Here is a 16,465-nt window from a genome sequence, read left to right on the forward strand (position 1 = left end):
TTGCTCCAGCTACTTTAAAGTGATAGTTCACTTTGAAATTAATTTTTGGTGTGTTTTGGCTTACCTCAAGGGCATCCAAGATGAAGGTGTCTAGTTTCGATTTTGATATTTTTAGGTCAAACCGTTCTTGTCTGTCAGTCATATAATGGAGGTCTATGGTCACCACCTCAAAGAGCATGCACAGGGAAGTCCAAATTAAACATGATTTAATGACTCGTAAATGTAAGTACACATTAATGGCCTAGGACACGAAACGAGCGGTTTGTGTGAGAAAACAAACGATATTTATATAGTTTTATCTCACTTTTGTTCACGGTTGAACAGAAGGAGGAAGAAAGAGATATTCTATGAAGTGTATGGAAATCCCATTGAAGAAAGCTTCCTCCCACCATGTTGTAAATACATATCACGGCTCTTTCAGGCTGATAAAAGAGTCGCTCTTGTCTCTCTGAGGTCAAGGCCAATATAATTTACCTCAAACAAAAAACAAGCAGAGTTACTCACAGCCCTCCCACATACAGTGAGTTTCCCTGATGGCTCCTCCACATGGGTGAGTAATCATCCTTTTCTTTTCTTTCCAAATCCCAACAGGAAACACTCTACAGTAAACATACAGTATAACCAGACCAAAAATTACTTATGATTTAATGCTATATTTGACCAATAATATATATATATATATATATATATATATATATATATATTAGGGCTGTGCAAAAATTAATTGCAATTAATCGCATCCAAAATAAAAGTCTGTGTTTACATAATATATTTGTGTGTGCTCTATATAATTGTTTTGTATATATAAATACCTATGCATGCATGCATATATTTAAGAATTATTTGTGCTTAGATTTTGTGTGTGTATATATATATATATACAGAATTTATATTATATAAATATCAATATTTTATATATGAATAACACATTTTCTTAAATATATACATGCATGTGTGTGTATTTATATATACAAAATAATTATATACAGCACACACAAATATACTATGTAAACACAGACTTTTAGTTTGGATGCGATTAATCGCAATTAATTTTTGCACAGCCCTAATATATATATATATATATATATATATATATATAATTATTATTTAGTAAACATTCATAGTGCATGTATGTTTTAATTGGTGTCTAATTATTAATATAAAAAAGCCATATTTGATTTCTAGGTTAAATTACGCCGTGTTTTGCCCCTACACTTTATGACATTAAATATATATGTTTTACAATTAATTCAGAACTGCAAAAGGTTAAAGGTTACTATGGAAATAGAAACTCAATGCCCACTTAAGATTGTGACGCAAGTGGTCATTCAGTTTTGTGTAAGAAGACACACACAGAAGATGAACTTTGTGACAAACGTCCCTCAGGTGAAATATCAAGGACATGAACTTACATTTGTGGTTTGTTTCTGTGTGGATGCTTGGACTCGGGATACCTACTGTTCATTATTAATTTTGCTAGGAAAGTTGCTCCTCCAGCAAACCTAATTGAATAATTAGTGAATCAGACTGCAAATAATCTCAATTAATACCGCTTTCTGTTCTACCCACAGATCAGTTATGTAAATGTTGTTTAGATCATTTGTGAACAATGTAGAAACATGCCAGATGGGTCATTCCTCAAGCATGGTGGCATCTCATTCATTTATTTATTTGTCCGTCCATTCATCCATCCATCCAAAATTGAAACCAATCTGAATAAATTCATATAAAATTACACTGAAGAGTAGGATTAGAAAATAGTTATTTACTACTTTTTATCAAGTAAAGGGCCTTAAATTGAGAATAATTTTTACATTGGAACTACTTGATTATATTGCAAGTAATGAGAATTTCATCATACTTTTTGTTCATATATATATATATATATATATATATATATCAGCACTGGCATCATATTACATATTTTGCTCAGTTTGAGTCTCTGAATAAAACTGAGTTTTTTCCCTCAAATATAAGCCATAAAAGCCAAATATAATGTACTCAACATTGTGGTTTCTGACTATTATTTCACATGGCATGCTTTACAACATGATTAAAGGGATAGTTCACTTTGAAATTAATTTTTGGTATGTTTCAGCCTCAAGGGCATCCAAGATGAAAGTGTCTTTGTTTCCACAGTATTTTCAATTTTGACATTTTTAGGTCAAACCGTTCTTGTCTGTCAGTCATATAATGGAGGTCTATGGTCACCACCTCAAAGAGCATGCACAGAGAAGTCCAAATTAAACATGATTTAATGACTCGTAAATGTAAGCACACATTGATATACCAAATATAATTTTAAAGTGAACTATACCTTTAAGAGATTTTGATTAACAGTAATAAATGGCATAGCATCGATGCTCGCTATACTAACTAATTGTAATGTTCCTTATATAATAAGTGGAATTAAAAAAATATGTATTAGTGGTTGGAGTGGACATCCATTTTAAATAATCTTGCTCTTTAAATGGGAAAAGTTGGCCACTCACACTGATATAGGCTATTGTATGTGGTTCATTGGACAAGGACAGTGACAGTGGGGCGAGAGGGTGGAGCTCAGACACAGAGATGGTGTGATGGAAATAGGAGCGAGTGAGCAGGTAGTCGAAAGGTGTGCATGTGTGTTTGTAACATCGTCTTCTTCATATCAATCATCATTAAAATCGCCATCTTTGAGGACAAGAACCAGCACTCAAGGAGAAGGAAGCAAGCAAGCAGACGCCACATGCAGCTTTGAAGGTCTGTTTACCGTCTCATCTTCTTGTTTTTTATTTTTAGTTTAACCTTGTCTGTCGATCATAGATTGTCATCATGTTTTTCTCTTTATCACAGTGGTATCGTTGCAGACTCATCCATGAAAGGTAAAGGCCCATATTATGTTTTTTATCCATACAATCAGGCAAGTCTATGCATCTGACCCTTGCTGTTGACAAAAAACATGTTTTTGTAATCTCCTCCATTTCTAGATCATTTTCTGTCTCCATATACATTTTTTATGTTAGTGCTTCTGAGCAACAGAACCATTTGCATAGTGAAGTTTGCATAACTGCCCTCACAGAGCTGCAAACAAACACCATTCTCCAGCCATCCCTTGAAAAATGGAAATATACAGTTATGTTTTCATATAATGGATTCAGAATAGTCGCAAAGGGATAGTTCACCCAAAAATGAAAATGATGTCATCATAATTTCTGAGTTTCTTTCTTCCGTTGAACACAAAAGAAGATATTTTGAAGAATGTTGGTATTCAAACAGTTGGCGGTGGCATTGACTTTCATAATAGGGCTCAATGGCTATCGTCAACTGTTTAATTACCAACATTTTTCTAAATGTTTCAACAGAGGAAAGAAACAGATACAGGTTTGGTTACAACATGAGTAAATGGTCATTTTTGGGAGAACTATCCCTTTAAAAATGTCTGAATGAACATTAGGTGGCATTTATATTTATGGCAGACATCGCAGGTGAATAGGGGAATATATACCATACTTCCTCATTGATTACATTAAGAATTCCCCCAAAAACATTTGTATCACACGTTTTTTCAAGTATACAAACGAGGGAGTATAATCAAATACGCTCTAATTTGCATACTTTGCCAGAACAGAAATCTGAACCTTGAATGAAGCCAGGTTCAAAAAATGTGTTTCATTTTGTCAACTAGTGTAGATCTAGATTTGCTATGCTTTCAGGTGATTTTTATCGTTTCTGTTTCTGTACTTTTGGGGTTTAATAAAGTAGTATCATATCATATTGTATTGTAAGGGGTTACTGGTATCTCTTTTATCACTCCATATATCAGAAAACCCAGTCAACAGTCAGGGGAAAAAAATATCACCATGTTTTCAGGAATAAAATGTTGTGTAAAACCAGGCAAATGATAGGCATGTATGAACAAACCCTTTGGGAAAGTCCTTCAGAATATATTTAGGAGTAAATCTGTCGTTATGACTTTTCTGGATACCGTTCAAGTAGTGTGTAATATAGCAGATTGTGAATGTAAAAGGTCACAGTTTACAATAAATAAAGGCCCGGTTTCACAGACAGGGCTTGGATTAAGCCAGGATTAGATTGAGCTTTTATAAACGTGCCTTAGAAAAAAAACATTACTTGTGTGAATCTTGAGACAAAACAATGGCACAGACATAATTTAATATATGTCAGTGCAAGTTGCTTTCAGTTAAAGGGATACTCCACTTTTTTTTGGAAACAGGCTCATTTTACCACTCCCCCAGAGTTAAACAGTCGAGTTTTACCGTTTTCGAAATCCATTCAGCCGATTTTCTGATATTTAGAAAAATATCAGTAACCAGACAGTTTCTGGTCTCATTGACTTCTATAGTATATTTTTTCCTACTATGGAAGTCAATGAGACCAGAAACTGTCTGGTTACTGACATTCTTCTAAATATCAGAAAACTGGCTGAATGATTTCGAAAACGGTAAAACTCAACTGTTTAACTCTGGGGGAGTTGTAAAATGAGCCTATTTCCAAAAAAAAGTGGAGTATCCCTTTAAAACAGCTTAAACATGCATTTTAGTCTGGGACCCAACTTAAACCTTGCCTGAGAAACTGGGGGGACCGTTATTGTATCCCAAAAGAAAGAATAGATTCTGAACAGCCTAAAACAAGTCGTCAATAATCACTGTCTTACTTCCTATTTAAAGGGATAGTTCACTTTGAAATGAAATTTTTGGTATTTTTTATCTTACCTCAAGGGCATCCAAGACGTAGGTGTCTTTGTTATTGCGTAGACCTCCATAATTTGACTGACAGACATGAATGATTTGACTTAAAAATATCAAAATTGAAACTACTGCGGAAACAACAGACTCGGCCATCTGACCAATCAGTGCAGTCCTTTATCGAACGGTCTTAGACACTGTGATAAAAAGCTGAAATGTATTATACGTTTTTTGACCTTAGAAGAATTAAACCTATTTTAGGAGACCTACAAAACAAAATTAGGAATCTTTAAAATATCATCATGAAAAAACAATGTTTTTTGCCTGTATGGATAGTACATCTGAGCGTAGACACTTATCGCAATGACATTCAATGAGCCAGAAATCTCCACTTCAGTAGCACTTACATATTTTTACGGTTTTAAGCAAACATTTTTACGTCTAATACATTTTGAGATCATTATTTAACACACAATACACACATAAACAATGCCATATCGTTATACAGACAGACTCTAATTTCAATGCTAGTGTGTTAAACATCAACTTCCTGTTTGTGCGTTTTTTGTGAAACAAAACGGCAGTGTGAGTCTAGAGAGTTATGCAAAATTGTAAAGTCATCTCAGACACATCGCTATTTCTTTCTCTGCCCGGACCTGTGGAGCTTAGGATAATGAGCCTTGTGTAATACACATGAGAGCACTTTGATGTAAACTTTAGAGAGAAATGCATGTGGACTTTCCCTGAATGCATGTATCGTGAGTTAATAGAAACTAGATTATTTCATTTTCTAAAGAAGATTACATTTTCTTTTTATTACAAAATGTGAGTGGTGTTGCTCATTCAAAAGATGCCACCATTACATTATGTGTTGTATGTGATTTCCAGTACGTTGATGTTCAGTTGCTAAGAGGTTCTGAGTAGATTTAGGCCATTGAAACGCAGATAAAGAACAAATGCCGAACCTGAGTGGGCCTAAATCAAAAAATATACTAAAACAAAACCCACACTTAAACTACATCCCATTCCCAATAAACTACCTAAGAAAGAAAAAAGTCTCAAGCGTTCAACACGCCCTATATAATCAACACTAACTGAAAACCCAAAATATACAAGCACCTGCTCCTCACCAAGTGTGTTAAGCATTTTTCTGAAATTTCATTACAATTCTTCAGTATTTAAGATATTAAGATCGCTCCTGCATACTAGTCCATAGGCTTCTTGAAGGAATGACTTGCTGTCCTCGAAAAGTCATTAAAGACATCGTTAAAATAGTCCAAGTGACTACAGTGGCTCAATCTTAAGTTTATCAAACGATGAGAACACTTTTGTGCGCAAAAAAACAACAAAAATAACAACTTTATTTCAACTATTCGTTTATTTCTCCCTCTGCGCGAGTCAGGTTACTAGTTTAATAGCGTAAGCTTCAGTTATTGTACGTCACACGCATCACACACATGACCAGCGTCGGCCAATAGTGAGCCTACGTGTGACGTAGTTTTACGCAATCACACTACGTTAACTGACTACAGGCCCATAGAGAAGGAAGTGAATAGTTGAAATAAAGTCGTTATTTTTGTTTGTTTTTGCGCACAAAAAGTGTTCTCGTCGTTTGATGAAGTTAAAATTGAGCCACTGTAGTCACTTGGACTATTTTAACGATGTCTTTAATGACTTTTCGATGCCAGCAAGAGTCATTCCCTCAAGAAGCCTATGGACTGAATGCAGGAGCGATCTTAATATCTTAAATATCTTAATTTGTGTTCCGAAGATGAACGAAGGTCTTACGGGGTTGGAACAACATGAGGGTGAGTAAATATTGACATAATTTTCATTTTTGGGTGAACTAACCCTTTAAGGCCTTGTACCTTCAAGGCATGTAACAATCCACCAATGCGTTTATAAAATATAGCATTTGACAACAAAATTCAAAATGGCCGTTGTCTAAAATGGCCGATATAGCAAAATTGGGAATCAAATCTTAAGAGACCAGATTCTTGATTTTTGGTTAAACCGTTCAGAAGTTTTGAATGAGCACAAATAACCATTTTTCATATCTCCTGACCACTAGCTGGCATTGCGCCAAATCTAGGAAAAAAATATTGCTCCCCAGATGTAGATCTACATTTTGGTTTGTTTCACTCGGACATTTAACGGCGTAGACGTACACGCATACACGCGATAGTTCAAAATGCGTACAGATAACACGCCACTTGACTTGAAAGTGACGTGTATGTTTACGCAAAAGTCATGATGTCATGTTGGTACATTTAAAACATTTAATGCACAGCTAGTGGTTGTGGATTATCCCTTACTTACAGCCTGTATCAGAAATGTGCTTTTAAAGTGAGCATAATTTAATATCAGAGCTTTCTCAACACTCTCAGAAAAAAGGGTACAAAAGCTGACACTTTTGTACCTTAAGGGTGCATATTGGTACCTTACTGGTACATATTAGCACCTAAAATGTACATATCAACACTTAAAATTTACATATTAGCACCAAAAATTTACATATTAGCACATAACATGTATATATTAGCATATAAAATGTACATATTAACGTCACCTAAAGCAGGGTTCTCAAGTTTGAGCAAAAGCTTGGAGTGAGATCACACGCGGTTAGGGGAGGAGCCATAATGAAGCCCCGCCCACCCATCCCCGCCCCCAATTTTACCCATTGTTCATAATTAACCAGAACAAATTAAAATTATAACAATTAGTAAATCTGATAAATGACAGAGCAATTCATCACATCAAATACTCTTTAATGCAGTATTACAAATATAGCTAACCAAAAATATAACAAATTGCTCCAAACAGTTTCAAACAAATCTTTAAAAATTGCATTTTGATTTTTGAATGCGTCTTCTATCTAGACGAATGATTTATTGTGTGGTGGGACATTGAGAACAAATGGACAGATTAGAGTGCACCACCTCTTCCACTGTCTCCTCTAATCTGGCAACCTTAGGGGGCTTACCCTTTGGTGCCCAAAATGACAAAATATCTTTTTGCTTTTTTCCTGACATCTTTGAAAAATACAAATGCAACATTATGACAATGATTAAATATTACCCAGAGCAATCTGCTGTAATACATCCTTAATGTAACTAGAAAGACTATTAATATTACAGTATAATTTAATTTAAAATAAAATCAGTAAATCTTCATTCCTTTCCATACCCACCAGGGGCGGCTCGCCCATAGAGGGCGCTGGGGCGCCGCCCTCCCTCCGACCTGTCTGTCTGTTTTTTTTTAATATATATTATAATTTATAATTTTGAAAAATAATCAATGTTAATTATATGCTAATAATGGTTTTACTTTGAAAAGTGTTTTGAACTCACCAGAATGATATTTGCATTCACTTTCGTTACTTTTATCATGTTGGTGTAGTAGTATAGCCAATAGGCTGTCTTCTCAGGGCGCCAGTTCGCTCAGCCCCACAGTGCTGGAATTTAAGCCAATAGTTCCCCGGTTGCTATGCAAAAAAGTTTATATTTCGCCAATCAGCGTCGTCAAATTTTATGGTTTGGGGGCGCTGAAAATATCCAGTAGCACCTCAATGCAGAACATGAGATCCACGGGGAGGAGTCGGATCACGATCCAAGGGGTGGAGATGGTTAGGATTAGGGTTGGGTTTAGGGATTAGGGGTGGGTTTAGGGATCAGGGGGCGGAGTTGGTTAGGTTTAGGTGTATGGAAGGTGGGAGGAGTTGGATCTGGATCCGACTCCTCCCCATGGATTTCATGTTCCGCAGTGAGGACCATCTCAAAATATCGCCCACAGTATCAGATTAGGGGAGTGCACCGTGCACGCGCACCACGGGACATTTTTTTTTTTTTACCTCAGATGAGAGCAGAATGGCAGCGTCAGTGACGTCGAGTGGAAATAATGTAAAGTAAGTCGTGGGAATTGACCTGTCTGTCTCTGTCACTCACTTACTCACACACACACACACACACATAAACACTGTTTCACACACATTTGATATTAAAATAGTTATAGGAATATTAATACCTGTGTGTTTGCTTTGTTTTTGATGTTTTTAAGTTCTGAGCTAGATTACTGTGTTTCATACTAGTTAAAATCAACTTTCTTCTCATACTTGGGTGTTACCCGCAAGAATGTTGTCCCACCCTCTCTTTCACAGCCTTTTCTCTCTCTCTTTCTCTAGTATCAACACATTGTTATCCATTATCCAATTGTCAATTTGTCAAAAATATGTAATCTACAGCTGGGGATTGATTAAACTAGATTGTTGTATTATCTATTATTTTTTGTATTACCTATATTATAATTTATCAATATTATGCGTTTGCACTTTTTTTGTCAGCACACAGAGCATAATAAACAACTTGTTCATTATCAGTAACTGTCAAACTGTTATTATTATTATTGTATTATTTGACCATTGGTATTGACTGGTTTAAGTTATTTTATTGGTATAGGTAAGGGCATGGCCTAAGGCCTAAAATGCACCAGAATGCAGGAAATCACATCTACTAAATTCAAAATTTTCGGGGGGGGGGGGGACCCCCAGACCCCCCTCTTATTCAGCCCCCCCTCCAATATTTTTCACCAGCCGCCACTGATACCCACTAAGATTTCTCTTAGTTTCAGATAACGTAAGATAGCCAAACTGAGCCTGGTTGCAAAGTAGTTGTAGAGTTTTTGACTGCATCAATAATAATGTACGATGGGCTACATATTAAATGTTCTAGCCCAAAAATGTTAGACGAGCTTCTTCCAACTTACCTTCTTCTCCATCACGACACATGTGTTCGCGCGATGTTGTTGGTTACCTAGTAACGAACGTACGGTGGCCGAGGATGTTCCGTCCATTTCCGTGTGTTCGCGCTACTGAATGACATGTCATGTATAGATCAGTGGTGCACGCAGCGCGCATATATGTTGCCTAGTAACGAACGCAATCTGGCGGAGATACGCGCTGGCGGCAGGAAACTTCACTTTGTTTGCCTGTGCCTCGTATACAACGTTAGAAAGCTTTCAGCCAGGACAACTTGGTTGGCATTGCCTTTTCAGCGTGAGAAATACACAGTGTGGCGTGTGAGCGTGTGAACCGGTCGAAATGAGTGTGTCTCACGGCCAATGCGTGAGACTTGAGAACCCTGCCTAAAGTGTACATATCAACACTTAAAATGTACATATTAGTACCTGAAATGTGCATATTAGCACCTGAAATGTACATATTAGCACCAAAAAATGTACACATTAGCACATAAAATGTATATATTAGCACATAAAACGTACAAATTAGAACCTAAAATGGACACAAGTGTACCTTTTGAAAAGGTACAGCCCCGGTGACAGCTTTCGTACCTTTTTTCTGAGAGTGAATGACCTTGAAAAGTCTCTAAATGTGAAATCCATTATTTAAACTTTTTAAAAAGTAGTTACTGTAGGTTGATTTGGGGTCGAATTCTCTTTAAAATCGATTTGTCTTGTCTAATACTGTACTTGCCTAAGGTTCATGCTTAACAATTTACAGTATACACACACACATCTCTATTGCTGCCAAATCCAGTCTCTTATTTAGCCTCTCAATCTTAATTACCTCTAATTATCATGCGTTTGCCAAGATACAGCAAAATGTAAGACAAAACTAGTCACGCTAACTTCCTCGACCTGTAGCAGAACTGAGCTACTGGCTGTAAGAAACACGGTCACCGTGATTTTGCCAAGTAAGTCATGTTTTGTTGATCCTGAAACAACTGTCTGAAAATGTAGTCCTATCCCTTCCCCTTAACCTAACCCGTTACCTTACCCATCAATGATCCCTAAAACTCAACACCTAACCCTGCTTGTAAGCCTAAACTTGACATAAACTGTAAACGTGTCCCTCAAATCTGATTGGTTGATTAAGAATGTTGTTCCAGGTTCAACAAAGTAGGCACTGTAAGATTTACCAAGTGAATTAATACAAATATTTAACTATGACATGGTCTTATGTTTGTTTCTCTCAGTATTCCAGACTGGTGGTGGACTGTAAAGGGGTTTCCATGGATGTTCAAGTGGAAAAGGCTAGAGGAGATGAGGAGAAGGAAGGAGGGCAAAGTGTGTCTATGTTCTCCCCACAGCTGAAAGCCATGATGCGAATCAAGAAAAAGTACCTAAAGAGATCTAATTCAGTCAGGTTGGCTCATAGCACCAACTCCGCTGTCTCTGATGGGAGTTTGCATCCTAAGAGCCCCCAAACCAGAAAGTCCAAGCGAAGGAAGTCTCGCGTGATGTTCCCCAATGACACTCTGATGTTCAAGCCAAAGATAGAGCGCAGTCGAGCGAAACCTTTCCTAATCCTCTTTAGCGTGATCGTCTTCGTCCAGGTAATTCTCCCTGTTGTTATCCTTGGGAGCCATTTCTTTTGTGCCAGAATTGAAAAACCACTAAATTGAAAAACACACACTCATTGGATTTGGCACAGGTTTTACACCAGACGCATACTCAGCACTGAGAGTACTAATACTCTAATGAGAGTCAGTCGACATGTAGTTGCAAAGTTATTATAGTTAGTAGAATTGCTAAAGTGGATCGTCAAAATAAAGTATAACCAAAGCTTTATTGAAGGGATACTCCACTGTTTTTTTCTTATTAAACTATGTTATTCCCTTAAAGAGGCTATATGCAGCTTTTTCCCTAAAATAAACGTAACAATACCCTTTTTATTTTACCATTTATGACTAAAACATCTCCTGATGAGCATACTGACACCTTGTCCGCTCACAGTGGGTGCACCTATAAGCCCGTATCCTATTTTTCCTATTTTCTGTCGGGTCGGACTTTTCCCGCGCGGTCTACGGATATGACGTCAAGCGCGTTCATGTTAAACGTTTCGGATCACTCTGCCACCACCGCTAGTCAGCAAGTAGTCTACACTCGCAAGCAGAACACTTTATCTCAAACAATGTTCTTACCTCTGGAAACATAATGTTGACCTCCTTGCAGCAGATGACTAGTGACAGTTAGTGACTAGACAGTTCTGTTTTTTGGCCACAGGTGTCAGTCACGAGTTGAAATTTCAGTAAACGCATGTAGCCTCTTTAACTAAGACGAGTTGATACATAAATCTCTTGTCTGCGTGCACTCAATCGCTCTGGGGCGCGAGACACTTTGATAGCACTTAACTAGCCCAGTTCGTTCAATATGGGCCAAGAAGCGACCAAACACCTCCACGTTTTCCCTATTTAAATACAGTTACATGAGTAGTGTAACTCGACCTAGGACGGTGATGCAAAATAAAACGTTGCGCTTTTCTAAACGTGTAAAATGGATAACTATTGTATGGCGGAATCCCACAGCAAGTGCTTGGGAACACTTCGACTCTGCGCAGTAATATCACCACTCGTGAAAAGTCCTCTCGTGAAAAGCCGAGTCGAAGTGCTCCCAAGCACTTGTGGTATTCCGCCATACAAGATAGTTATCCATTTTACACGCTTAGGAAAGCGCAACGTTTTATTTTGTGTCAACGTTTTGTTTTGTGCTATATTGAATGAACTGGACTCGTTACCCAGCAAACAAAGGTTCTGGGAACGTTAGTTTTTAGTTCCCAGAATGTTCCTAGAACTTTCCCTTAAGGTTAAGGGAATGTTCCGTAACATTCTCCTTACGTTATAAATGGACCATAAAAATGGAACCTAAAAATAACCTACATGGAACGTTCCTTTAATGTTCTTGTTTGGTTCCCAAAAAAAAAACCTCATGGGACCATTCGGGAACGTTCTGTGTTTGCTGGGTAAGTGCTATCAAAGTATCTTGCGCGCCAGAGCGATTGAGTGCACACACTGAGACGAGAGAGGTATGTATCAATTCGTCTTAGTTAAGGGAATAACATAGTTTAATATGAAAAAACGGTGGAGTATCCAACCCGATCTCGCGGGAATTCGTACGAATTTTACGAGGTGGCTAATTCGTAACAATTCGTACGACCTCACTCGTACGAATTAGTACGATTTTGCTAAATCGTACATATTGTACGAATTAGCCAATTCGTATGAATTCGTAAGAATGACCTACCCCTGACCCCGCCCCTAAACATAACCATCACGTGGGTTTAGACAAATCGTACGAGTGAGTTCCTATGAATTAGTACGAATTAGCCACTTTTGAATCACTCGTACGAATTGGTCGTGAGATAGCGTAGGAGTATCCCTTTCAAGGTGCCTTCCAATTATTTTTTTTAAATTAGTTCCTGTTCTTCCAGGTCTACAATGCCATTGAGAATCTGGACGACCATGTTGTGAAGTACGATCTTGAGGGTTTGGAGAGGACGTTGCACAGGGAGGTGTTTGGCCAGTCGGAGGCGCTAGAGGAGCTAATGGACCATCTGAACGATTACCTGTCCACTTATGCCCACCAGCAGCCCCTCGTCCTGTCTTTGCACGGGGCGTCTGGCGTCGGGAAGAGCCACCTGGGTCGCCTACTGGTGCGGCACTTCCGCTCCGTGGTGGAAGACAAGCTAGTGGTGCATTATTTATCCAAACACCACTGCCCCCTACCGGAAGCAGCGCAGCACTGCGCCTCCACACTGGCTCGCCGTATAACTGAGGTAGTGACTCGAGCCGAGGAAGAGGAGCAGATTCCCTTCTTCATTCTGGATGAGGTAGAACTAATGCCACCTCTGGTGCTGGACATCTTGCAGACGTTTCTTCAGTCAGATCAGACCAATGAGTTTCTCAACGTGATATACATTTTACTCAGCAGTCTGGGGCAAAGAGAGATCTCAGCTCACATTCTTCAAAACGCCTCCACCGCCGGAGCCCATAAACCGCTCCGACAGGCCTTGTCTCTCGTCCATCCGCTATGGATGGAGCCAGTAGTCGAGTTTATACCTCTTTCCCTGCTGGAGCGGGAACACATCATACAATGCTTTCTAGAGGAAATGACCCTGGAAGGGTTTTACCCCGAACTCAGTCATGTAGATAGTCTGGCGGATGAACTGGCCTATCACAGAGCGGCTGGAAGACAGTACGCAAAAACTGGATGCAAACAAGTAGTGGGAAAGGTTAACCTACTTTGAGAGATCTGAGTGAGTTCTGTATGAAAATATGCACTATTCAGCTATTTTCAGTTACACAAATACAGCTCCTATCTAAAGAAAGACCGGAATCGCAAAAACAACTTGCCAAATACACTACCATTCGAAAGTTTAAAGGGATACTCCACTTTTTTTGGAAAGAGGCTCATTTTACCACTCCCCTAGAGTTAAACAGTTGGGTTTTACCGTTTTCGAATCCATTCAGCTGATTTTCTGATATTTAGAAGAATATCAGTATACACACAGTTTCTGGTCTCATTGACTTCCATAGTATATATTTTTCCTACTATGGACGTCAATGAGACCAGAAACTGTCTGGTTACTGATATTCTTCTAAATATCAGAAAATCGGCTGAATGGATTCGAAAACGGTAAAACTCAACTGTTTAGAGGAGCCAAACTCAACTATTTCCAAAAAAGTGGAGAATACGTTTTTTATTCAATAAGGATGCATTAAATTGATCAAAAGTGACAATAAAGATATTTATAATGTTACAATATCAAATACAATGCTGTTCTTTTGGACTTTCTATTCTTCAAATAATTTTTGGGGGTAAAAACGTTTTGTTTTGTTTAGTGACATCTTTTTTTAATTCAAATGATGTGTCTCTGTGAAGTATTTCTCAACAAAAAAGGTAACAGGAATTTTTCTGACTGCTTGGTTGAATAAAAGTATCTTAAAAGAATTTTCAATAATATGTTTGTGTCAGAATGTTGATTGCCATTTGGATGACCCTCAAGATCATATGAACAGAGTAATGATTAACAACATAGTTTGTTTTTCATGTGAAAACATTAAATTGAGATGACGTTGAGATTATGGCAAAATTGTGCCCTTTTCACAAGATGTAAAACAAGTATTTGATGTCCCCATAGTGTGTATATAAAGTAATGGCTCAAAATACCCCACAGATATTTTTATATATTGTGTTAAAATTGGCACTTTTTGAGGGTGAGCAAATGTGTCTGTACCTTTAAATGCAAATGAGCTGCTGCTCCCAGCACAGGGGGCGGAGCTACATAAGCTTGTGTCCTTTTACCTCACACAGTCATACACTGAAAATTTCAAACAATTTTAGCCTTTTTTGTTCAAACTGGAGTCAGACAATGATGGAGAGACTGAAGAAGAAGAAGAAGAAGTGACAACATTTAGAAGCAACAGGACATTTCTGAATGGTTAGTTGATGAATTTATGTAACCTATAGCTTGTGTGTAGTTATCTTCTAGTCATTGATTAGCATATTCTGTCATGATAATCTATAAATCACACTCCCGGGGCTTGGGTTTAATGTAAATTTTATGGTTAGTGATGTCTCTAACCCGGGAGGAATGTTGTGTAGTCCCTACCAGCCGTTTGTAGCCTTATATACAATGATATCCCTTTGCTTTGAACTTTGAGCGTTGTAACTTTGCAGATGTTGTTTATGCTCGAACAGCAACATTACACACTAACTAAAGTTAGAAAAGTGAAATCATAATCAACCACCCCTTTAAGAAAAAAATCATACATGACCTTTGGGGCTTTTATATAAATCCTTGTGAGGTGGCACTACAATAGATATGTATATAAAGGCTAGATGTGTCGTCCGCACTGCTGGCCAATGGAGGTCGACGTCAGCACCTGGCGGCCATCTTGTCACAGGCAGCTCGCTCACTGGTAACATTGTTTTGATGGTGCATGTACTTTTTAAATCACCGTAACTTGCTGAATTTTCTACCGATTTTCAAACGGTCTGGTTTGTTATAAACGGTAGAGATGTAGTTATGATACTGCATACTTATGAATAATAAGTGTATAAATAAATAATCATCCAGAATTATAGCCACGTTAATAACGTTTGTAAGAAGCCAAACCCTTTGTAAATCCGTCAAGATTTCAACGAGATAAGAGTATTTCTTACATCAGATACTACAGAGCCCGCCAGAAAGCCTGTCTGTGACAAGATGGCCGCCGGTGATGATGATAAATACTCCGCTGTGAGACATCTAGCCTTTATATAGATATCTATGGGCACTACTTTCTCGGTGGATGAGCTTTTGGTCACATGATACTGATGTAATTCCTGTGGGTGGAGTTTGTTCAATGTAAACAGTGCTTCTACTTCACATCGATTTCAGGTAAACTTGTGTATATTTTTTTGCTAAAAATTTAGCAGCTTTAGCATTACGTTGCCAAGCTGAAAGCAGGACAACAAACTTAACAGACTTACTGTCTGTATGATTCGCTAAAAACCTTAAGGGAGGGGTGTTTTACCATATACTTCATAGGCTATATATATTTATCTCTTTGTGTTTGAATATATACATACATAGATATAAATGCTTTAAATGCATTGATTGCCTCTTTTAATTGTCTTGTGGTCAAAATATGTGTTTGATGGTTTGCCCTGCTGTCTTCAGTTGGTTGATGTTTGAGATTGTTTCCTCTGCTGTGATTGGCAGGTTAATCTTGATTTCACCCTTGTGTGTTTATGCGTGTGAGACAGAAGCCTGGTTACCACCACAAATAATTTTGATTTGAATCCCAATTACACACCCCGTACCTGCCTACAGCCCTCTGTCTGAGAATGCTGAACATAACAAACTTCACTTTTAATCACATCGAGACACGGCCGAAAAGTGTCACGCGATCACCACACATGCACACAATGTGAAATGCCTTACATTTGGAGAAAATGGCACACAATGTGAGTACCGTTGACTGTGGTAGCAAAGGATT

The 16,465-nt window shown here is 37.9% G+C and overlaps 1 protein-coding gene across 1 annotated transcript; it reads left to right on the forward strand.

Moving 5' to 3' along the window:
• The first annotated feature begins 2,486 nt into the window (after positions 1-2,486).
• tor4ab (torsin family 4, member Ab) lies at positions 2,487-14,442 on the forward strand. The gene is made up of 4 exons (XM_039659263.2): positions 2,487-2,742; positions 2,836-2,864; positions 10,679-11,038; positions 12,913-14,442. Exons 3-4 carry the CDS (start codon positions 10,715-10,717, stop codon positions 13,726-13,728), a joined length of 1,140 nt encoding a protein of 379 aa, XP_039515197.2. The 5' UTR covers positions 2,487-2,742; positions 2,836-2,864; positions 10,679-10,714; the 3' UTR covers positions 13,729-14,442.
• The last annotated feature ends 2,023 nt before the right edge of the window (positions 14,443-16,465 follow it).

Source organism: Pimephales promelas, chromosome 4 (assembly GCF_988280905.1).
Source record: "Pimephales promelas chromosome 4, fPimPro1.hap1.1, whole genome shotgun sequence".
Taxonomy (NCBI): Eukaryota; Metazoa; Chordata; class Actinopteri; order Cypriniformes; family Leuciscidae; genus Pimephales; species Pimephales promelas.